Source organism: Oryzias latipes, chromosome 5 (genome assembly GCF_053564925.1).
Source record: "Oryzias latipes strain Hd-rR chromosome 5, Olatipes_Hd-rR_3.1".
NCBI classification, from domain to species: domain Eukaryota; kingdom Metazoa; phylum Chordata; class Actinopteri; order Beloniformes; family Adrianichthyidae; genus Oryzias; species Oryzias latipes.
The window spans coordinates 10,940,663-10,965,236 of NC_136241.1; the positions used below are offsets into that span (position 1 = coordinate 10,940,663).

Consider the following 24,574-nt stretch of genomic DNA (forward strand, 5'->3'; position numbering starts at 1 on the left):
TCTTTGCATTTGCATTTTAAGCTAAAGACACAGAATAACTGGGTTTTATAACAGGAAAATTAACCCCCTGATCACTAAAATAAAAATAAAAAACGTTAGCTAATTATTTGAATAATTTAGAAATCTGTTGTTAACAATCAGATTTTGAGCTTGAAGCTTAAACTTAACTAAAGTCTTAAATCTCAACCAGTGAAAAAAAATTCTGGGGGGAGAAGAGATAGTAGGGCTTCAAAAACAGAAAAAGAAGCAGAGGCAAAGACGAGTTTTTCTGCATTCGGGAAGGCTGCCCCTAAATTGTTGAGCACATAAGAGGCTCCCTGTGTGCGACCCTCTCAGCATTCAAGACCAGAGTGTGAGGAGATCCAACTATTGTGAGTCTCCTTGGGTGTTTTCCATGGAGAAGGGGAGAGGGAAAGAGGAGAAAAGAGAGTGGAGCAGAAGCAGCAGCAGCCTTCAACTCAATTTATTTGCTGCAACTTGAATTTAGAGCTGCAATTTAAACTTATGAAAACATCTCTATCCACAGCTGCCTCTAAGCTCAGCGGAGCTCACCCCAAAAATTTGACCCCGCTGTTCTATTTGCCACGCTCCCCCTTTGTTGACTGTCGGGCTGAATTCCTTCCAGGGAAACTTAACAGCATCAGAGCGTTCATCAAGTGGTGGAGCAGTCAGAGGTAGCCAGAGCCGTCATGGCCGTGTCCCAGGAGCAGAGTGTGTGTTTGGGGCTGTGGATGGTCCTTTTGCTTGGTGCGGGCATGGAGGAAGCTGTAGAGGGATGCAGCTGCCACCCATCACACCCACAGCAGCTCTTCTGCAGCGCTGAGATTGGTGAGTAACTGACCACATTCACGTAACAATAGCCAGAGGGATCGTTTCTTTGGTTGAAAATGGAATTTGTGTCACATCGTTCGTAAAGGAATTATTTCACTGACCAATTTTCTAAGATTTTATAAGGCAAAAACAGTGACAATCAACATAAAAGGTGATTGAACTGCCAAAAAAGAAGCATTTAATTGTTGTTTTGCTTACATGCAGATGTTGTTGCTTATGAGGGGCCGGACGTTTTTATCGCTGTGAAAATGTCACAATGTTAAAAAATTGTTGAACTAGTTGCTACCTTTCTTTGTGCATAACACCAGCCCCTAACAACACAGTCATCCCTAAATCAACACGGCCTAGTTTCTGTCTGTTTGTCAGATAGCATGCTCGTCTCCCAGACCCATGGCCCCCACTATACAGCTCTCTCTTGTCTAAGGGCTGGCCAAAACCAACACTCTGCTTTGACTTTGAGTGCTTGGCTCCAAAGTGTGGAAAGCTGGAGTATGTGCTCTTGTCAAAGGTTACAAGCCAGCAGGGGAATGGGAGGAAAGAAAAAAAAAGGGGGGGCAAAGGAGGGATCACTTTCTTTGAAGTCTTGCGTTTCTAATTGGTTCCTATCCCCCGTCGGGTTGTGGGGGTCAGATTTGTCAAAGTTGCTCAAAAATGAGTCTAAAAACGAAGTCGGAGCAAAACTTCATCTGGGTTACTGAACTTCATGACAGCTTTTTGAAGCAATACTTTTAAAACAGCTTAATTCAAAGGAAGTGGGATGTTTGTGACCAAAATGGAACTCTAGGGTAATTACTGAGATTTCCACAAATGTAATTAACATTTACCACTAAATAATCAAGAAAACCAGATCTGCCCTTGAACAACTTAATTTCCTGAAAATTTTAATCTGATATTACAAGATCTGTAAAGATCTGTAAACTAGATCACTTTGGTCTCACAAAACAGATGATGGCCTTGACACCATTCTGCTTTATCAACATTTTATCATCAACGTGTTGTCAGTGCTTGTCTAGTTAGTCAACACAAAGACATTTTGCAAACAGGATAAAGATGTGACAGCCCTCAGCAGAGACCGGGATTGTGTTAGTGGTCAAATCTATATTGTAACTTGAGGAACTTAGAAGGTATAGAATAATGACTGTGCTTGGAATATTTTAGTAAAAGCTGGGAAGAAAATGTTTAATTGAACACTAGTTAGATTGTAACTTACAAACCTTAAAAACTTAATACCTCAAATTTATCCGAAAATTTTTTGAAAATGTGAGCCATGATATAGGGGACTACAGAAGAAAAATAGCCTTGGGCTAATTCTGGAGCATTGCAGCCATGCTTTTAATGTGTACTGTCCTTGTTAAAGAAATGAATGAATAAATAAATAAACAAATAAATAATTAAATAAAAATGCAGGACAGCTGTTTAACATAGTCAGCAGTAAGTCAGATTTGTTTCTAGTCAGAATTGAACTTCACCAATTTTGTTCATGCCTTTCATTAACAGATTTTCTCTGAGCTGCCAAAAGTCTGAAGGGTTTTTGCTTTGGGAGACTTTGAATCCAGTCTCCGTTATTTCCAGATGAAAGGATCATTTTGGCTTCATCCAGCCAAGATCTTTGATTCTCTAAGGAGGGGTTTGCAGCTGGGTGTAAAGTAAATGGGATAATAATCAGCTCCTCCTAATCTGAAGCCATGGTTTTTATCCAGAAAAAGAGGGAACCCCCCCTTCTCCAGGTTGGGGGTGAGTCGCATCTCCAGGTGGAGGGACCTAACTATTTGGGGGTTTCGTTTACAAGTAAAGAAAGGATGGAGACTGAGATTCATTGATGAATTGTTGAAGGTCGGCAGTAATGCCTACTTTGCGAAGTGAGAGTTGATTCAGGGGACAAAGTTCTGAGTTTACTGGTCCATCTCTGTTCCTTTGCTTTCAGCTGTGGCCAAAAGCCACAAGCGTGGCAGCGGACATGGACCCTTATGCCTGGTGAATATTTCTTAGCAATCGGCCATCGCATCAATCGCATTATGTCCCTACTGCCAACCGAGCTACCCAGCCGGTTGGTAAGGTGATGGTGACAGTGGTGTCAGTGGTAATTGGAGCAATCGGGGCAGTAACCCCCAAGCTGGAGGAGTGGCTACAAAAGGTCCCTGGAAAGACCTCAGACCCCTGAGTCTAGAAAGTATATATATATATATATATATATATATATATATATATATATATATATATATATATATATATATATATATATATATATATATATATATTTTTTTTTTTTTTTTTTTTTATTGAATGTAGACAACGTTAAATATTTGCATTACAAAGTGAATATGCAGTGAAAATGTTTTTTTTTTATTGTGCAACTGAGTCAGAATTAAATAATGTCTTACTCCTCTTGTATTTAGAATGCATTCAAATGCTGATGATGATGTCATCAGCTTGTGTAACATTTTGCAGCGATTGGGGTGATTCCCTTCCGATGCCCTTGCCACCTGAGCAACTACAAATCACCATGAAGTGTAAACCGGGTCTTATAGATACAGCTGAAGCTCAGCCATCTAAAAGGAACTACAAACAGAACTACTATGCCTTTACACTTAGACGAGCCAGTTAGGGTAGTTTAGAGATTTGGCGAGAATGCCATCAGACATGTTCCTAGTGAAGCAATACGGGTGTGTCCAACCAGGAGAAAGTGCTCCAGCCGACCATGAATAGAACTGCTGACCTGGGAATGCCAGGCATCCTCCCAGAAGAGCTGTAGGAGGTGGCCAAGGAGATCTGGGCTTATTGCTGAGACTGCTGCTTCCGCAACCCAAAGCCCAAACGCAGACGTTTATGAATTAATGTCTGAATCAGCTACAGCTTGTCTAGCAATTACTGTTGATGTGTGCAGTCGTTGTGTGTCAGATGAAAGCACGAAATGTTTGAGCACACCTTCACTTCACCTTACAAACCAACAGATGTATTTGTTCAACATATGAATATATGAGAACTCCATTATGAAAGTAATGTGCTTAAAACAAATATATTCTATTACAGAACATGTGTGAAAACAAACTAATAGATACATATTCTCTGTTTTAATGGAAAAATAAACAACAGCAACTCTGCTGTTTGCAGATTTATTTCCACCAGGACAATATTTAATTACTGTGACAATAATAAGTGATGGTCCACACTGGAATTTATGCAAAAATGTTCTGACCATGCAGGAAGAAGCTATAATATAATCATTTGTAGATTCAGATGGTATTATCAGATAATAGTACATGTACCGGTATGCTGGAATAGTTTTAAAGACATCAAAATCCCAAAATGAGCATCGTTTATAGAGTCACCTTAATACCGTAGGGTTTGGTGTGACCTACTTTCTCCTTTTCTGATTAGAGATTTCAGTGTCCCCCAACTGTTTAGGCAAATTACTTGTTTTTTTTCTCTCTTGTAAATGTATGAGTTGCAAACCTAGCTCACCTAATCTATTTGGTTTTACTACGAGTTTGATTTACTACTAAAGTGTTATTACACCAGGAAAGACTCGCTGACATAAATAACTGCTTCCACAATGATGGTCGGGCCGAGCAGAACAGCAGCACAGCCTCAAAACGAGAAAAACTGTTTGACAAATACGTTTACAAAAAGGAAATATGTATAGTTACCGTATATGTAAAACTAATTAAGATGACAGTAAAACCAATTTTGAAACACTTTTTGTTTTTACACCAAAATCTGGAGTTCTACAAATACAATAATTCAGTTTTTAGGCTTTAAATCGTGTTAGAAGACGATACATATTTAATGCCTAAGTCCTTCTGAAATTAGTTTACTTCAGAGAATGAAAAATTTGTAACTTTATTTTAAAACCCTTTCTTCTAAAGATGAGCTGCATCTTTTATAGGTTTATTAGATGTATGGGAATGTTGATTTACTGAGCGTTGCTTCACTCTTCAGCTTTGCACCCAGGAACAAATTAAACCCAGCAAATCTTTCTTTGTCTTTGGTTAGTTTGCATGATAAACAAAAAATAATAGTCTTTGTTCCTTAGGAAAAATCTTCATAGTGTGCCATGAAGCTTTTTCTTGTTATTAAAACAGAAAAGGTATGAGCAGAAGAATGCTGCAGACATGCAGAACCTGGAAGTGTCTCTTTTCACCTTAATCTTGGACAGCAAGGTGTCATATTCACCAAAAAGTTTTTTCTTTTTCTTTTGCTGGACCACAGTCTTTGTTGTTTCAAAGCTGAGGTGCTGGTGGCCTTAAGTTGACCTGTCGGTGCTGTTAGAGCCCAGAAGCTCTGTGAAGTTACTGTGCATCTGGATAATATATTGGTTTCTGCACACTCTGGACAATTCCCTGGCCGTGTCTTTGTGCATTTTTAGTTGTGTATATGTGTGTGAGTGTGTATTTCCCGGGCTGAAGCCATTCCATGGCAGCACAGCCTACTCCATCTCTCTCTTTCTTTCCCTCTCCCTCTCAGCTTCATTTACATGTCTATAGGCTCAGTCTGATGGTCTGCATACTAACAATATCGATGTGAAAGCGCACTAACAGTCCAGCTTTGTGAGCATGACAAGGGTTGCCAATTCATCTGGGAATGAGAAGTTACTTCATCAGTTCTCATGGTACAAGTTTGCAATATTTCTCCTCGCTGATGTAGCTCTGGAGCCATGGAGGAGGCACTCTCACGCTGCCGGCGTGGCTGCAATCAATTCAGGGCAAAACACAGCAACGGTGACTTAAGCTGCTGATCTAATCTGCCGGAGATAATTCATGCAATTTCAAGATGGAGGAGAGTTGGGATTAACATAAACATTCAAATATGCAGCACTCAATCATTCACTCAGCTATTATATCTGCCTCGCCTCCCGAATTTAACGGCAACAGTTTAAGTTTTATTGCTGAATAGCTCAGTGCTGTTCATCTCACTCTGATCTGTGTTATCCCTTGTTTTTAACTGTTAGCAAGTGGCATATAGCCATTATTCAAGATTTACCCAGCTGTTCCCTCTGGCATAAAGAAGACAGAGCAGCTGCTTTAGAAAAACAAATGCTGCAGTTTGGTATGGCAGTGTGGGAGGAGCTTGTTCTGTGGCGCCATCATGGCGAACGCACCTTGCTTTAGACATTTTTAGAAACAGGTGTTTACTTCCTAAACCCAAATTTAGCTATTTACATCAAATTCAACAAGCTGTTTCTCAGTATGTTGGCCTTTGTTCCATATAATTTTTTTGGCCAACAGTTTTCAAAGAATAGGATTACATAAAAAAATATTGACAGATAAATAGTGGTAGTAATCTATAAAGGTTTGCTGGCGAAGCTTCTCATTTATCCAGGTGACATTGTCTTGAGGTTGAGTCATGGTGTCTGGACCATTTTCCCAAACACATGTAAAGTTATTGAAAGGCCAGAAAGAAAATTGGGATCTTTAGGTTAGCTGTGAACAAGTTTTAACTCAAAAGAACAACATTCCAAAACATTTATGAAGAGGTTCTAAGGAAAACAAAGAATTAAAATCAGCCTAATCCAAGAGAAAACACATTTGATTTTACTTTTAATCTTTTTTTCTTTAAGGACAGAGACGTGGTAGTTTTTGTATGTATGCTGTGCTTTAGTCAACTCTCTTGGTTCTTATATCAAAGTCACAGTAAAACCTTTAGCTCCCTGACATTTCTTGCAAAAGACACATCCATTTACCACCGTCTTGCTCCGCAGAGCCACAAGGTCTAGCTTCATCGCTTCAAACAAGTTCAATAATGTTCATGAGCCTTTCTTTTGACAAACAAACAGAAAGTCTCAGTTTCCCCTAAGCTGATTTCACAGAACAGACTGAGCCCCTCCTCCTCTTACAGCACACAAAACACTGCTGTACTTCTGGGCTGTTCCAAAAGAAAAAGCAAGGGGGCAGTTTGCTATCAGCTGTGCGACCTTTATTCATGGATGCTGTTGTTTTTCTTTTGTCATTCAAAGTTTTACAAAATCGGCTTTTCCAGCCTCCTGCTCTCAGCTTCCACTATGAGCTTCATTCTTGTTCAACTGTACTGCGTAGTTCTGAGAAACACGAGCGAGTTTATGTCCCTGCAGGAGAACCCTTTACAGCCGCATGAATGAACAAACGTCACCTTCCAGGAGTATAGAATTACTTATCCTTCCATTTAATGATGCTTTAATATTACATGGCTAAACCTAAATTGATCAATAAGCTGTAAAAATGTGAAACATAATGTGTACAGAGGAACTATGGGTAAAACAAAAAAAAAACGAAAGTATTGTAAAGCAAATAAAAATAAATATGAAAGACCTAATTAACTCAAGCTCTTGTATTTTTGGTTTTTTATTGTTAGTTCTGTTATTAGTGCTAAAGTTTTTTTATTTGTTTTGATCCAGATTTCTGAGCATTGTTTGCTTTTTTTTTAATATTTTCCACCCTTCAGCTGTCTCTGCAGTAATGATACTAAATAACAAACTGATTCATTTGCTCAAAAAACATTAGAAACAGGACAAGTCTATCATTTGCACAGCAAGATAACGACATCTTATTCTGCAGTAGTTTGTGCCAACAAAATGCCCTGTTGCAGCTTCACTTGGCAAAGCAGAGGCTGCATGTTGTGGTCTGGCTGCATTAAAACAAAAAATGCCCATGCATGCTGTGCATGTGACATTGGTTAGGAGTGAGCAAGCAGACAGCTAATTGTTATTCCATGTGGGTTTTGAATTTCCTCCCAAGAGAAGAGGGGTACATCCTGTATCACCACTGAGAGGCTGCGACACTAGGGAGGAAGAGGAGTGACGATTAAAGAGATAGAGGAGGGAAATGGGGGGGGGGACACATGTCTCCCTTTATACATGCATCTGTCAGTCTATCCATCCATCCAAAAATACATAAATCTGGGTGCTTAAATTGCCTTTGCCCAGTGACTGGGCTCCTTTTATCTTGCCTCTTGCATTCAGGAGCCAATTCAATTTATCCTAACCCTTCTTTTTGTCTGCTTTCCACAAACAGTGATAAGGGCAAAGATCTCCGGTGAGAAGATTGTGTCACCTAGCAACAGCTCCTCACCTTACATGAAGATGATCCAGTACGAGATCAAAATGATCAAGGTGGGTCTTGTGGACGACATCAATAGACGCTTTTGTTTCACACAGCTTCAATAAAACTGTCAACACTTGTAAAAGCCACTGAGCTGCGCTGCAGGCCTACCTTCTGATATGCTTATCCTTGAGCTTTTTTTTTTTTGCTACATCTCAATTTCTTAAAATGAAAACAAACAACAGCCACGTTGTGGCTGCAGCACGTCAGACCCAAACTCAAAGAAACCAAAGCATGACAGAGACTGCAGCTGACTGTGAGAAGAAAAAATGTTGCACAAGGTGTTTCCCCTCCAAACCATGAAGTCGAAAATGAGCTTTTTGTTAATAATGGGTGTTTTTAATGACTACGTAAGGTTCTATACAATTCAATGCTGGGTTTTAATCTATTTCTATCAGCTGACAGAAAATTTTAATCTAAACTGGGATTGCATCTTTTTGTTCTTCCTTGTGTTGAGCTTTGCAGCTTCAACAGCAATGATTTCGAAAGCTAAAGCGGACGGAAGCACCTTTAGCTTCTTGACATTTTTTGGAGAGAAAAAAGGTAAACGCGTTTCTATACTTTCATTTTTTTAAGCCAAAAACAGCTCAAAATGACTCAAATTTCCCAAAACGTTTGTGTACATCCCTGACCTCCCAACCCGCGCTTCACATTGAAGATCTGTTCCACTATTTAAGACACCAAGTGTTTTCCTTCTTCCTAACCTCTGGTTGATCTAAGTAAACCTTATAATCAGTGGGATCATGTAAAATAGCTGTTTCTACATTCATTTGATGAAGTAAAAAACTCTTTTGTGGTGCTTTTTAAAAAAGTGTCTCATTATTGATAAGTTGATTGTTGGAGAAAAGGTTTCACCATAATCGATCCCATCTGTTGGCCAAATCCCTCAGATATAAATCATACTTTTATATTTATCATCACCTTCAATCTAAATCTTAACCCGCTGTCCCTCCATTGTTTTGTTTTATAAATATTTGACAGAGTTGTTAGGGTAAAACTGCTGTTTTCTTTTAACGACTGGATTTCCTTTAATCCGTTGCTTTGAGCTGTAATCTTTAGTGAAGTGAATCTCATCTGTGTTGTCAGCTATCAAATCCCTTTAATAGTAGCAGACGTCCTGTTGGTTGATTCATCGCTTACTTCTCTAGACTCTTTTTGACTTTTCCCATCAGATGTGTCACTTTGTGGGTTTTTGTTTTTATACTATAGACTTTTGAATTCATTATCTCGTCCTTCATTCAGTTCTACCCATTGACTGTATATGAGATCTGGACTTAGTGACCCTTTCCCCCTGTTGGTCCAAATAAGAAGTTATTGAATCCAAGAAGCCAATATCCCATAGACTTCCTTTGAGAAAACAGTTATGACTCAGTCATTCTGTTTGTCAGAATAACCATTCTTACTCTACCTTTTTGTTGTTGCTTATTCTCATTTTAACAATTTCAGTTCTGATTGTCAAGAGTGTTTACCATTGAAATGTTGACCGAGACCGACTTGAAACAAAGACTGTTTCCTGATGATGTCTAGCTCCAACATGGCACCATCCGTATTGGGATAAAATGGCGACTGAATTGATTTCATTTGGTTGGAGCCGGAAGCGAATCCTTTTCAATGACTGACTCTTTGACTATGACTGACACATTTCAAACGTTTCTGAACCCTTTCTGCGTCAGGATGATGAGCCATTTAGGTTGGGCTGTTCTTACTACAAAAAAAAAAGTCTTTGGTAACATTTAGAATCCAGCTTTTCAAAGAAGCACATTTCAACATTTTTGATAAATCTGGCCTTTTATCTGTCAGCATTTAATAAGGAGTCTTTCCTGTTTGCTTATTGAATTTTAAATAAACTGCTCACAATGACTCAAAACAATGACTCTCACTAAAACGTCAATGTGGTGACATAACATCCACCCTTGACCTTCAAACCTGCGTCTCATAAAACAAACATCACATTAGTCAACAGCACGCAAATCGCATTTTCAACTTGATGGATTTTGATTTGTGCACTCATTTGAACAGCCATAAAATGCAGTAAAAATGTGTTTTTGTCATCAGACCAACCTTTACTTCTGCTGCATGTACCGCTCTAAAGGTTATGTTCTCTCTGCGTAGCTTCATGCTTTTCTCTTCCTGTACATCTCTGTGTCCAGATGTTTAAAGGTTTTGACAGGGCCAAGGATATCCAGTATGTGTACACACCTGTCTTCTCCTCACTGTGTGGAGTCAAGCTGGACTCCAACAACAAAGCAGGGTATCTGCTCTCAGGTACAGCTTTCTGAAGGTTTCGCTCAACAGGCACATCAAGTCTAGGGATATGCTTTTAACTGTAATAAAGGTTTTATTCTTTTTCAAAGTTAAAGTTTCTTTGGGTGGATTGCTTACCTTTTATAATGACAATTAGTAAAAGAGCCAATCAACTGAAATTCAGAACGAAACACCTTAATCTCACTACAGATATAAATTTAAACTCTTTACAGATTGTGACAAACCACAAAAATGAAGAATGGGATAAATAAATGTTTTTAGACATTTTTAGTATTAATTGTTAAAACTAGTTCCTTTTTACTGTCTGTCTTCAGGGAGTATGTGGAATGATGGCCGGGTTTCTATTGGCCAGTGTGACCTGGTGGAATCATGGGACAACTTGTCCCTTTCGCAAAAGAAGAACCTTAACTACAGATACCAGCTGGGCTGCGAATGCCGAGTGAGTAGCCAACTTGGGTCCACGTTCACATATTTATCTTTCTCACACTTCTGAGCTTTGAGTCGAGAACAGTTATAAAAGCTGCTTCCATGAAACAAATCTAACATTTTCCTTTTTACATATGAAATCTTTTAGAGGTCTTTCCCAATGGCCTATTTGTTTCTCTCCAGATGTGTTTCCTTACATTGTCCACTTTAAGTGAAGTTTAAAACTTTATTAAAATAATTAAACCCTGATCTCCGTGAAAACTTATTTCTTGGTTCACTTGCAAGTGAACCCTGGTGAGTTTCAACCGCCATGTAAAGGTGAGAAGAGGAGTAAAGTAAAGACAGGTACTGAATTAAAGACCCACTCTGATGAAAATTGTGTTTTTGGTGCTTTTAACATGCTCATGTGGTATTTTTCTGACATCCATAAAGAAAGTTACGTTTTAAAATGCGTTTCTCAGTATCTCTATATTTGAATCCTTGTGAATCAGGAGCAGGGGAAAAAATGCAGTTGAAAAGAGCTTATTTGTTATGTTGAAAATACAACTGGCAGGTCACAGGCTCCCTCTATTCTGATGCTTATAGACAAATAGATCCGTGTATGTCTTTGTTTTCCTCGTCTAAGCTGCTGTCTGGATCAAAACTGTACGACTGGATAGCTGCAATATTGCTTCTCATTATTGTTGCACCGCTAATGTTAGGTTGAGGGTGCGAGGGTCTGAAAGCTAGTGGGAGAGACTGTAAATGGATAGCTCTCAGTAATTGGGATTTGGAGGTGGGGCTGCTCCACACTAACAGTCCTACAACTTAGAGACACTTTTCTGATGAACTCCTGCCACTCTGCAGAAACTATGGCCTTGAAAACAACACAGATCTTCTGATTTTGACTAAAAAGCGCATGATCATAATTGAACGCTTTTACACTGGATCAAAAGATGAGCAGACTGGGTTTTTAAATGCTTTACATTCCAATAAAAACAACCAATTAAATATTTTGTTGTTCCATGTGGTAAAGGAGGAGATAAAAGTGTTTCTTAATACACATATTGTGGGCTATTTGTTTTGTTTTTCTGGTCAGGGCTTTTCTGTATTTTTGTGTGGCGATTGTGCGGTTCGGGCGACTTTTGATGGTGCAATATGAAAACAAAACCAAATAGAAGCGTTAAACTGATTTGCTTTTTAAATCCATTCATTTGAATCAAGTCCCTTTGAGTAAAATCAACTTGTTACAACATTTATAACTAGTTGAAGATTGACAAGATAATCCCCCAGATATTGATAACTGTTTTTTTATGGCCCGCAGCACTCACAGAGTGCAAGGACCATATTGTAACTGGTACGAGGGTCGAACACTCAAAAGGTCCAAAACGTCAAAAAAACGCGACGAAACGCCAAAAAATGGGGTCAAAAGTCGCCCAAAGCACAAAACAACACGACAATTGTGTAACGCAACAAAAATACACACACACACGCACAACACCAACGCAAAAACGTAAAAATTGTAGTCGCAAAAATGACGACAAAAGCACAAAAAAGCCCTCAAAAGACGGGTTTAAAGCCAAAAAGACATGCCCAGCCTATAGTAAAAGACAGGCCGCATTGAAATACATAGGCCACCTGACTGCAAAAACTTCTATATTGTTTCTGCTTTGTTTCATTATTATTATGGCCCGCAGCACTCACAGAGTGCAAGGACCATATTGTAACTGGTACGAGGGTCGAACACTCAAAAAGGTCCAAAACGTCAAAAAAACGCGTCAAAACGCCAAAAAATGGGGTCAAAAGTCGCCCAAAGCACACAACGACATGACAATTGTGTAACGCAGCAAAAATACACACACACACGCACAACACCAACGCAAAAACGTAAAAATTGTAGTCGCAAAAATGACGACAAAAGCCCAAAAAAGCCCAAAAAAGCCCTCAAAAGACAGGTTTAAAGCCAAAAAGACATGCCTAGCCTATAGTAAAAGACAGGCCTCATTGAAATACATAGGCCACCTGACTGCAAAAACTTCTATATTGTTTCTGCTTTGTTTCATTATTATTATTATGGCCCGCAGCAGTCATAGACTGCAAGGACCATATTGTAACTGGTACGAGGGTCGAACACTCAAAAAGTCCAAAACGTCAAAAAAACGCGTCAAAACGCCAAAAAATGGGGTCAAAAGTCGCCCAAAGCACAAAACGACACGACAATTGTGTAACGCAACAAAAATATACACACACACGCACAACACACCCGCACAAACGTCAAAATTGTAGTCGCAAAAATGACGACAAAAACACAAAAAAGCCCCAAAAAGCCCTCAAAAGACAGGTTTAAAGCCAAAAAGACATGCCCAGCCTATAGTAAAAGACAGGCCGCATTGAAATACATAGGCCACCTGACTGCAAAAACTTCTATATTGTTTCTGCTTTGTTTCATTATTATTTTTTTTTTTATTACGTTTCTTCTTTCTTACGGATCCGTTGAGCTCAAATTTGACCCCCGCCACATACCCGAAAACTCACCAAAATTGGCACACATCTGGGATAAATTGAAAATGAATTTTCGACAAAGAGAACGTCACCCCCCCGAAGTCGATGACATCACAGCGAGCGTTCCCGTAAAAAAAATGAATGGGCCGAAAATCGCTTATGGGGCCAAAAAAAAATATTTCGGAATACAGTTACGAAACCAAAACACGCGTGTTGGAGATATCCCCAAGAAGTTTTGAAATCATTATGGGATGGCCACACGACCTACGGCTTGGCAGCCATTTTGTGGCGAACTCTGAGAAATGGCGATTTTTGTGTTTTTTGACAATATGGTAAAACAACACTTTTGTTCAAGCGATTTTCACGAAATCGGACACACATGCCACTAGCAGGATTCTACAATAACCAAAGAAGTTTCGTTGACCTTTGACCTTGGCAAGGGGCGGCCATCTTGAATTTTCATAAAAAAGCACTTTTAGTAACGGATACAAACGAAAACTCGTCCTAGGGATTTTTTCCGAGCTTTTTGAAACTTCTCGGGCATCAATGGCAAGCTACTGTGGACAAAATGTTGGAATTAGAAGTTGTAGAATTTGAAACGCGTGCGCGTGGCGAATTCGGAACCGTCGCCATTTAAGCTAGCACGCACATATTTTATCGGAATGTCGTGAAAATGAAATATACGATTCCCTGGCCCACACTGAACAAAACGATGTCAGATACGACAAAATCGATAAAGGAATGTGGCCGTGGTAAACAAAAAACCGTCGCAAAAAAAAGTGCTGACTCGGCAAAAAAAAAAATTTTCGGATTTTATTTTTAGGAATCGGCTAACGAAACCCAGATAACTTTGTCGGGTATATCCAAAGAAAGTTTTGAAATCATTACGTGATGGCGACACGACCTACGGTTTGGCGGCCATTTTGTGCCAAAATCTGCCATTTTGAGTTTTTCGCGTTTTTACACAATATGGAAAAATGAACTTTTTTTCGAGCGATTTTCACGAAATTTGACTCGCATGTCCCTAGCGTAAGTCTACAATCACCTTTGGAGTTTCGTCGACCCTTGACCTCGGGAAAAGGCGGCCATCTTGAATTTTCTATAAAAAACACATTAACCACCAGATTCAAACGTAAACTTGTCGTTGGAATTTTCTTCGATCGTCTCAAAACTTTTTGGGCATCAATGGCAAGCTACTGTGTAAAAAATGTTGGAATTAGAAGTTGTAGATTTTGAACGGCGTGCGCGTGGCAAGCTAGCAAAGTGGCGCACTGTTATAACTCCCATGCATTTCAATACAATACAGTGAAAATTGAATGCATGCATTAATGCCTGAAACTGAATACATTGAAAAACACTGGATATGGACATATAAGGAATGTGGGCGTGGTTAGCATAAAACCACTGTTGCTAAGGACGACAAAAAGTTTACTTTTACCGATTTGTCCGAAACTGACGTCAATCTGTTCGTCCTCCCGAGGGGACCAAAACATAAAATGGTTGCTATGGAGATAAAATCAACAGAAAAGCCGCCATTTTGGAAAAAGTGGGCTTTTTAGCAACTTATGACATATAACTCTCACCAATGGAGGAATGTGTTTTTCTGAGTCAGTTGATGATGCTGATCGCTATGCTAGCAATTTTAGCCACATTAGCATAGCTAGCATAGTTAGCATAATTAGCATTTCAGGTATTGTGTTTTTTTGAGTCAGTTGATGATGCTGATCGCTATGCTAGCACTTTTAGCTATGTTAGCATAGCTAGCATAGTTAGCATAATTAGCATTTTAGGTAATGTGTTTTTCTGGGTCAGTTGAAGATGCTGATTGCTATGCTAGCACTTTTAGCCACATTAGCATAGTTAGCATAGTTAGCATAATTAGCATTTTAGGTAATGTGTTTTTCTGAGTCAGTTGATGATGCTGATCGCTATGCTAGCACTTTTAGCCACATTAGCATAGCTAGCATAGTTAGCATAATTAGCATTTTAGGAAATGTGTTTTTTTGAGTCAGTTGATGATGGTCATCGCAATGCTAGCTCATTTAGGCACATTAGCATAGCTAGCATAGTTAGCATAATTAGCATTTGAGGAAATGTGTTTTTCTGAGAGAGTTGATTATGCTGATCGCTATGCTAGGACTTTTAGTCACATTAGCATAGTTAGCATAGTTAGCATTATGAGCAAATCCAGCCTTGATTAGCTTTTAATTTGTGGGCGGTGAGGGCGGAGAGGGCCGCGGTAGTGCGTAGAGTTGGGCGTGGAAGGCGGGTTGCGTCTGCGGGCCATACAACGCCGCTTGCGGCTTTAATTTTTCTTCTACTTTCTTTCTTCCACTTTGAGCTCAAATTTGACCCCCGCCACATACCCGAAAACTCACCAAAATTGGCACACACCTGGGATAAATTGAAAATGAATTTTCGGCAAAGAGAACGTCACCCCCCCCACGACGATGACATCACGGCTAGCGTTCCCGTAAAAAAAATGAATGGGCCGAAAATCGCTTATGGGGCCAAAAAAAAATATTTTGAAATACAGTTACGAAACCAAAACACGCGTGTTTGAAATATCCCAAAGAAGTTATGAAATCATTATGGGATGGCCACACGACTTTCGGCTTGGCGGCCATTTTGTGGCGAACTCAGAGAAATGGCGATTTTCGTGTTTTTTGACATTATGGGAAAACGACACTTTTGTTCAAGCGATTTTCACAAAATTGCACACACATGCCAAGACCATGATTCTACAACTACTGAAGAAGTTTTGTTGACCTTTGACCTTGACAAGGGGCGGCCATCTTGAATTTTCAAAAAAAAGCACCTTTAGTAACGGATACAAACGAAAACTCGTCCTAGGGATTTTTATCGATCTTTTTGAAACTTCTCGGGCATCAATGGCAAGCTACTGTGGACAAAATGTTGGAATTAGAAGTTGTAGAATTTGAAACGCGTGCGCGTGGCGAATTCGCAACCGTCGACCTTTTTAGCTAGCTCGCACATATTTTATCGGAATAGCCTGACACTGAAATATGCGATACCCTGGCCCACACTGAACAAAACGATGTCACATACGACAAAATCGATAAAGGTATTTGGCCGTGGTAAGCAAAAAACGATCGCAAAAAAAAGTGCTGACTCGGCAAAAAAAACTTTTTTCGAATTTTATTTTTGAGAATCGGCTAACGAAACCCAGCTAACTTTGTCGGGTAAATCCAAAGAAAGTTTTGAAATCATTACGTGATGGCGACACGACCTACGGTTTGGCGGCCATTTTGTGCCAAAATCTGCCATTTTGAGTTTTTCGCGTTTTTATACAATATGGAAAAATGAACTTTTTTTCGAGCGATTTTCACGAAATTTGACTCGCATGTCCCTAGCGTAAGTCTACAATCACCTTTGGAGTTTCGTCGACCTTTGACCTCGGGAAAAGGCGGCCATCTTGAATTTTCTATAAAAAACACCTTTACCACCAGATTCAAACGTAAACTTGTCGTTGGAATTTTCATCGATTGTCTCGAAACTTTTTGGGCATCAATGGCAAGCTACTGTGGAAAAAATGTTGGAAGTAGAAGTTGTAGATTTTGAGCGGCGTGTGCGTGGCAAGCTAGCAAAGTGGCGCACTGTTATAACTCCCATGCATTTCAATACAATACAGTGAAAATTGAATGCATGCATTCATGCCTGAAACAGAATACATTGAAAAAGACTGGACATGGACACATAAGGAATGTGGGCGTGGTTAGCATAAAACCACTGTTGCTAAGGACGACAAAAAGTTTACTTTTACCGATTTATCCGAAATTGACGTCAATCTGTTCGTCTTCTGAAGTGGACCAAAACATAAAATGGTTGCTATGGAGATAAAATAAACAGAAAAGCCGCCATTTTGGAAAATGTCGTTTTTTTATCAACTTATGACATATAGCTTTCACCAATGGAGGAATATGTTTTTCTGAGTCAGTAAATGATGCTTATCGCTATGCTAGCAATTTTAGCCACATTAGCATAGCTAGCATAGTTAGCATAATTAGCATTTTAGGTAATGTGTTTTTCTGAGTCAGTTGATGATGTTGATCGCTATGCTAGCACTTTTAGCCACATTAGCATAGCTAGCATAGTTAGCATAATTAGCATTTTAGGTAATGTGTTTTTCTGAGTCAGTTGATGATGCTGATCGCTATGCTAGCACTTTTAGCCACATTAGCATAGCTAGCATAGTTAGCATAATTAGCATTTTAGGTAATGTGTTTTTCTGAGTCAGTTGATGATGCTGATCGCTATGCTAGCACTTTTAGCCACATTAGCGTAGCTAGCATAGTTAGCATAATTAGCATTTTAGATAATGTGTTTTTCTGAGTCAGTTGATGATGCTGATCGCAATGCTAGCACTTTTAGCCACATTAGCATAGTTAGCATTGTTAGCATAATTAGCAAATCCAGCCTTGACTAGCTTTTAATTTGCGGGCTGTGAGGGCGGTGAGGTCAGCGGTGGTGCGTAGAGTTGGGCGTGGAGGCGGGTTGCGTCTGCGGGCCATACAACGCCGCTTGCGGCTTTAATTATTATTACGTTTCTTGTTTGTTACGGACGTTTTGAGCGAAAATTTGACCCCCGCCGCATACCGGAAAAGTCACCAAAATTGGCACACACCTAGGATAAATTAAAAATGAATTTTCGGCAAAGAGAACGTCACCCCCCCGAGGTCGATGACATCACGGCGAGCGTTCCCGTAAAAAAAATGAATGGGCCGAAAATTGCTTATGGGGCCAAAAAAAAATATTTTGAAATACAGTTACGAAACCAAAACATACGTGTTGGAGATATCCCAAAGAAGTTATGAAATCATTATGGGATGGCCACACGACCTACGGGTTGGCGGCCATTTTGTGGCGAACTCAGAGAAATGGCGATTTTCGTGTTTTTTCACAATATGGGAAAACGACACTTTTGTTTAAGCGATTTTCACGAAATTGCATACACATGCCACAAACACGATTCTACAATAACCAAAGAAGTTTTGTTGACCTTTGACCTTGGCAAGGGGCGGCCATCTTGAATTTTCAAAAAAAAGCACCTTTAGTAACGGATACAAACGAAAACTCGTCCTAGGGATTTTTATCGATCTTTTTGAAACTTCTCGGGCATCAATGGTAAGCTACTGTAGACAAAATGATGGAATTATAAGTTGTAGAATTTGAAACGCGTGCCCGTGGCGAATTCGCAACCGTCGCCATTTTAGCTAGCTCGCACATATTTTGTCGGAATAGCCTGAAACTGAAATATGCGATACCCTGTCCCACACTGAACAAAACGATGTCACATACGACAAAATCCATAAAGGAATGTGGCCGTGGTAAACAAAAAACCATCGCAAAAAAAAGTGCTGACTCGGCAAAAAAAAATTTTTTCGGATTTTATTTTTAAGAATCGGCTAACAAAACTCAGATAACTTTGTCGGGTATATCCAAAGAAAGTTTTGAAATCATTACGTGATGGCGACACGACCTACGGTTTGGCGGCCATTTTGTGCCAAAATCTACCATTTTGCGTTTTTCGCGTTTTTACACAATATGGAAAAATGAACATTTTTTCGAGCGATTTTGACGAAATTTGACTCGCATGTCCCTAGCGTAAGTCTACAATCACCTTTGGAGTTTCGTCGACCTTTGACCTCGGGAAAAGGCGGCCATCTTGAATTTTCTATAAAAAACACCTTTAACACCAGATTCAAACGTAAACTTGTCGTTGGAATTTTCATCGATTGTCTCGAAACTTTTTGGGCATCAATGGCAAGCTACTGTGGAAAAAATGTTGGAATTAGAAGTTGTAGATTTTGAGCGGCGTGTGCGTGGCAAGCTAGCAAAGTGGCGCACTGTTATAACTCCCATGCATTTCAATACAATACAGTGAAAATTGAATGCATGCATTCATGCCTGAAACAGAATACATTGAAAAAGACTGGACATGGACATATAAGGAATGTGGGCGTGGTTAGCATAAAACCACTGTTGCTAAGGACGACAAAAAGTTTACTTTTACCGATTTCTCAGAAACTGACGTCAATCTGTTCGTCCTTCCGAGGGGACCAAAACATAAAATGGTTGCTATGGAGATAAAATCAACAGAAAAGCCGCCATTTTGGAAAAAGTGGGTTTTTTATCAACTCATGACATGTAGCTCTCACCAATGGAGGAATGTGTTTTTCTGAGTCAGTTGATGATGCTGATCGCTATGCTAGCAATTTTAGCCACATTAACATAGCTAGCATAGTTAGCATAATTAGCATTTTAGGAAATGTGTTTTTTTGAGTCAGTTGATGATGCTGATCGCTATGCTAGCACTTTTAGCTATGTTAGCATAGCAAGCATAGTTAGCATAATTAGCATTTTAGGTAATGTGTTTTTCTGAGTCAGTTGAAGATGCTGATTGCTATGCTAGCACTTTTAGCCACATTAGCATAGTTAGCATAGTTAGCATAATTAGCATTTTAGGTAATGGGTTTTTCTGAGTCAGTTGATGATGCTGATCGCTATGCTAGCACTTTTAGCTATGTTAGCATAGCTAGCATAGTTAGCATAATTAGCATTTTAGGTAATGTGTTTTTCTGAGTCAGTTGAAGATGCTGAATGCTATGCTAGCACTTTTAGCCACATTAGCATAGTTAGCATAGTTAGCATAATTAGCATTTTAGGTAATGGGTTTTTCTGAGTCAGTTGATGATGCTGATCGCTATGCTAGCACTTTTAGCTATGTTAGCATAGCTAGCATAGTTAGCATAATTAGCATTTTAGGTAATGTGTTTTTCTGAGTCAGTTGAAGATGCTGAATGCTATGCTAGCACTTTTAGCCACATTAGCATAGTTAGCATAGTTAGCATAATTAGCATTTTAGGTAATGTTTTTTTCTGAGTCAGTTGATGATGCTGATCGCTATGCTAGCACTTTTAGCCACATTAGCGTAGCTAGCATAGTTAGCATAATTAGCATTTTAGATAATGTGTTTTTCTGAGTCAGTTGATGATGCTGATCGCAATGCTAGCACTTTTAGCCACATTAGCATAGTTAGCATTGTTAGCATAATTAGCAAATCCAGCCTTGATTAGCTTTTAATTTGCGGGCTGTGAGGGCGGTGAGGTCAGCGGTGGTGCGTAAAGTAGGGCGTGGAGGCGGGTTGCGTCTGCGGGCCATACAACGCCGCTTGCGGCTTTAATTATTATTATTATTCCGCTTTCTATCTGCGCCTTTGAGCTCAAATTTGACCCCCGCCACATACCCGAAAACTCACCAAAATTGGCACACACCTAGGATAAATTGAAAATGAATTTTCGGCAAAGAAAACGTCAACCCCCCGAAGTCGATGACATCACGGCGAGCGTTCCCGTAAAAAAAATGAATGGGCCAAAAATCGCTTATGGGGCCAAAAAAAAAATATTTTGAAATACAGGTACGAAACCAAAACACGCGTGTTGGAAATATCCCAAAGAAGTTATGAAATCATTATGGGATGCCCACACGACCTACTGCTTGGCGGCCATTTTGTGGCGAACTCAGAGAAATGGCGATTTTCGTGTTTTTTCACAATATGGGAAAACGATACTTTTGTTTGAGCGATTTTCACGAAATTGCACATACATGCCACTAGCACGATTCTACAACTACCAAAGAAGTTTCGTTGACCTTTGACCTTGGGAAGAGGCGGCCATCTTGAATTTTCAAAAAAAAGCACCTTTAGTAAGGTATTCAAATGAAAACTCGTCCTAGGAATTTTCATCGATCTTTTTGAAACTTCTTGGGCATCAATGGCAATCAATTGTGGACAAAATGTTGGAATTAGAAGTTGTAGATTTTGAAACGCGTGCGCGTGGCGAATTCGCAACGGTCGCCATTTTAGCTAGCTCGCACATATTTTATCGGAATAGCCTGAAACGGAAATATGCGATACCCTGGCCCACACTGAACAAAACGATATCACATATGACAAAATCGATAAAGGAATGTGGCCGTGGTAAACAAAAAACGATCGCAAAAAAAAGTGCTGACTCGGCAAAAAAAAAAAAAAAAATCGGATTTTATTTTTAAGAATCGGCTAACGAAACCCAGATAACTTTGTCGGGTATATCCAAATAAAGTTTTGAAATCATTACGTGATGGCGACACGACCTACGGTTTGGCGGCCATTTTGTGCCAAAATCTGCCATTTTGAGTTTTTCGCGATTTTACACAATATGGAAAAATGAACTTTTTTTCGAGCGATTTTGACGAAATTTGACTTGCATGTCCCTAGCGTAAGTCTACAATCACCTTTGGAGTTTCGTCGACCTTTGCCCTCGGGAAAAGGCGGCCATCTTGAATTTTATATAAAAAACACCTTTACCACTGGATTCAAACTTAAACTTGTCGTTGAAATTTTCAGCAATCATCTCGAAACTTTTTAGGCATCAATGGCAAGCTACTGTGGAAAAAATGTTGGAATTAGAAGTTGTAGATTTTGAACGGCGTGCGCGTGGCATGCTAGCAAAATGGCGCACTGTTATAACTCCCATGCATTTCAATACAATACAGTGAAATTTGAATGCATGCATTCATACCTGAAACAGATTACATTGAAAAACACTGGATATGGACATATAAGGAATGTGGGCGTGGTTAGCATAAAACCACTGTTGCTAAGGACGACAAAAAGTTTACTTTTACCGATTTGTCCGAAACTGACGTCAATCTGTTCGTCTTCTAAAGGGGACCAAAACATAAAATGGTTGCTATGGAGATAAAATAAACAAAAAAGCCGCCATTTTGGAAAAAGTGGTTTTTTTTTATCAACTTATGGCATATAGCTCTCACCAATGGAGGAATGTGTTTTTCTGAATCAGTTGATGATGCTGATCGCTATGCTAGCACTTTTAGCTATGTTAGCATAACTAGCATAGTTAGCATAATTAGCATTTTAGGTAATGTGTTTTTCTGAGTCAGTTGATGATGCTGATCGCTATGCTAGCACTTTTAGCCACATTAGCATAGCTAGCATAGTTAGCATAATTAGCATTTTAGGTAATGTGTTTTTCTGAGTCAGTTGATGATGCTGATCGCTATGCTGGCACTTTTAGCCACATTAGCATAGCTAGCATAGTTAGCATAATTAGCAAATCCAGCCTTTACTAGCTTTTAATTTGTGGGCGGTGAGGGCGGTGAGGGCGGTGGTGCGTAGAGTTGGGCGTGGAAGGCGGGTTGCGTCTGCGGGCCATACAACGCCGCTTGCGGCTTTAATTTTTGTTTGTTTTTTTGGCAGATCAACACGTGTTACACGGTGCCATGTGCGTCTACAGGGGAGAACGAATGCTTGTGGACGGACTGGCTGCTGGATAACAGTCTAAACGGGGAACAGGCACGGCAGTACGCCTGCGTGCGCCGCTCGGACATGAGCTGCAGCTGGTACCGGGGCGGACCTCAACCAGATAAAGACTTCTTGGATATGACCGACCCCTGATCAACAATGCTCCTCGTCTGTATTCCTGCAAAAAATGCTTCAACAAATTGAAACAAAAATACTGACAAAAGAAAACTGCTTTGGCAAATTTTTGCAGTTTGGGTGCGCAATCCAGACAAAATGTCAATTGTAAAGAATTTGAAGAGCTTTTAGAGTTCAGGTGGTTGCTGCAAGAAGATGCTAGAAAATGAAAGAAATTCCTACATTTCTGTGTCTTTCATGTCACTTATTTGATGCCACAGCACGAGACCAGCAGCAGATCCCAGCCACACTGCAAATCATGTACATTCCTGAGGGTAAAAATGAATTCCTTTCCACAAAATAAAAGACCTTTCAATGGTTTATTTATAACATCAAAAAATGGGCTAACGTTAAAAATGTGTCCAAATATGTGAGAAAAGACAGGAGATTTGTTGTTTTCCCACAGTTTTTCAGCTGTGCGACTGTGCAGCATACTAAGTTTGTTGGAGATAATGATGCTGTTGTGTGATAGACAGCAACTGAGCCTCACTCAAACCTTTCAGTCTATTTGCTCAGATGAAATCAACACCCCGCTAAAGACGCTCTGACCCACTGGGACACTGGAAACCATGAACGAGACACATGATTCTCAGACTTTATTACAGTTTGATCTGTGAGAGAAAACTAAATGTAAATATTGTATTTTAGCTGGACTTAACACCTTAAAACTAACAAGATTTTATGTGTAGCATAGAATTTCTTGCGCTTTTATTCGCCTTGGTTCATCTCTGTATTTTTTATCTGTGCCAAAAATCTAATCCAGTTCTTTAACAACATAAAAGCCGAGTCTCCTCTACTTTTACCATAAAGGATTATTTTTATTTTTTTAACTTAAAAAAAAAACCTAAAGTAGATAACCCTTTGCAGTTAATTGGATTTTCAATGAGCTATTAAGCATTATTCAAAATGAAAATGAATTTATGAAAACACCTGAAGTCTAAAGTGACCCCTGTCTTGATTTTGGATTACTGCATTAAATGTATGCAGATTAAAATGCATTTTTTATTTTAATATTTTGCTTTTTGTTCCATAAAATTCAAGAAATTACCATTTAATTATCCATTTTATTTTTTTGACAATTTGAATGGAAATATTATTTAAACATAAATATGATATTGAAATAATAAGTAATTCCAGGATCTTAATGCATTATCATTGGTATACCCCTAAGTAGGAGGGGGTTAAAAGAATTTTATGTTTGTTTTCTATGAAAAGTATTGTTCGGCTTTGTATTTATGTTGTGTTTCTGTCTGAATAGTTTTCTATCTACATGTACCAAAAAAAAAACAAACTGATTATATATAAAATGTCTCAGTGGAAAGAAGTGTTGTCGTCTCTTTGTTTTCCCTTGAAGTAGTTATTTTCCAACACATCACCCATCTGCACATCACCCGTCCACACATCACCCATCCTTTATGTGGATGCCTCAGAGCTTCTGTAATGCTTGTGCCAGGGTTTAACTCCCATCCTGGACCTTATACATTCTGCTTGCCTCAGTAAAAATGCTCTGGCTCAAGAAACTACCTTTTACAAAATAAGCACATTCATGTTTGTTTAAATGACACTAAAATCAAATTAATCGCAGTTTTACCTTTTTTTTTTCAATTTATGGATCCTTGCGTTAAAAAAGCTGCATGGATGCAATGCACTAGAAAATTATTTTACCAAACTGCTTTGTTTTTTTGTTTTATTACAGACATTGAATTTTCTCCAATTTGACAATAGCTGTTAACAAACAAAAATATGCGAGCCTTGTAGAATTGTCTCCCCGGGCCTTTAAATATGCCACCCTGCTCAAAATGTTGACATTCTTTGATCAAGATCATGCTTATCGTATGTACAATCAAGCTTTGTGTTACATTGGGGATTGTAGCTCTTTATTGTAATCTGTTCATGAAGTATTGAAATAATTTAACCCTGTGGGGTTTTTCAACTTGGTAAAAGTGCTTTTGATTCCTTAAATTAATATAATTCTGGCAACTAAGAATGAGTGATTTTC

General features: G+C 39.2%; 2 protein-coding genes across 2 annotated transcripts in view; one reads left to right on the forward strand and one right to left on the reverse strand.

The window, feature by feature from the left end:
- syn2b (synapsin IIb) overlaps positions 1 to 24,574 on the reverse strand; it is a 90,350-nt gene that overhangs the window by 14,176 nt on the left and 51,600 nt on the right. The window lies entirely within an intron of this gene.
- On the forward strand, positions 335 to 23,896 carry LOC101155678 (metalloproteinase inhibitor 4). Its single transcript, XM_004068652.5, has 5 exons — positions 335 to 828; positions 7,818 to 7,915; positions 10,055 to 10,169; positions 10,484 to 10,608; positions 22,357 to 23,896. Exons 1-5 carry the CDS (start codon positions 690 to 692, stop codon positions 22,552 to 22,554), a joined length of 675 nt encoding a protein of 224 aa, XP_004068700.1. The 5' UTR covers positions 335 to 689; the 3' UTR covers positions 22,555 to 23,896.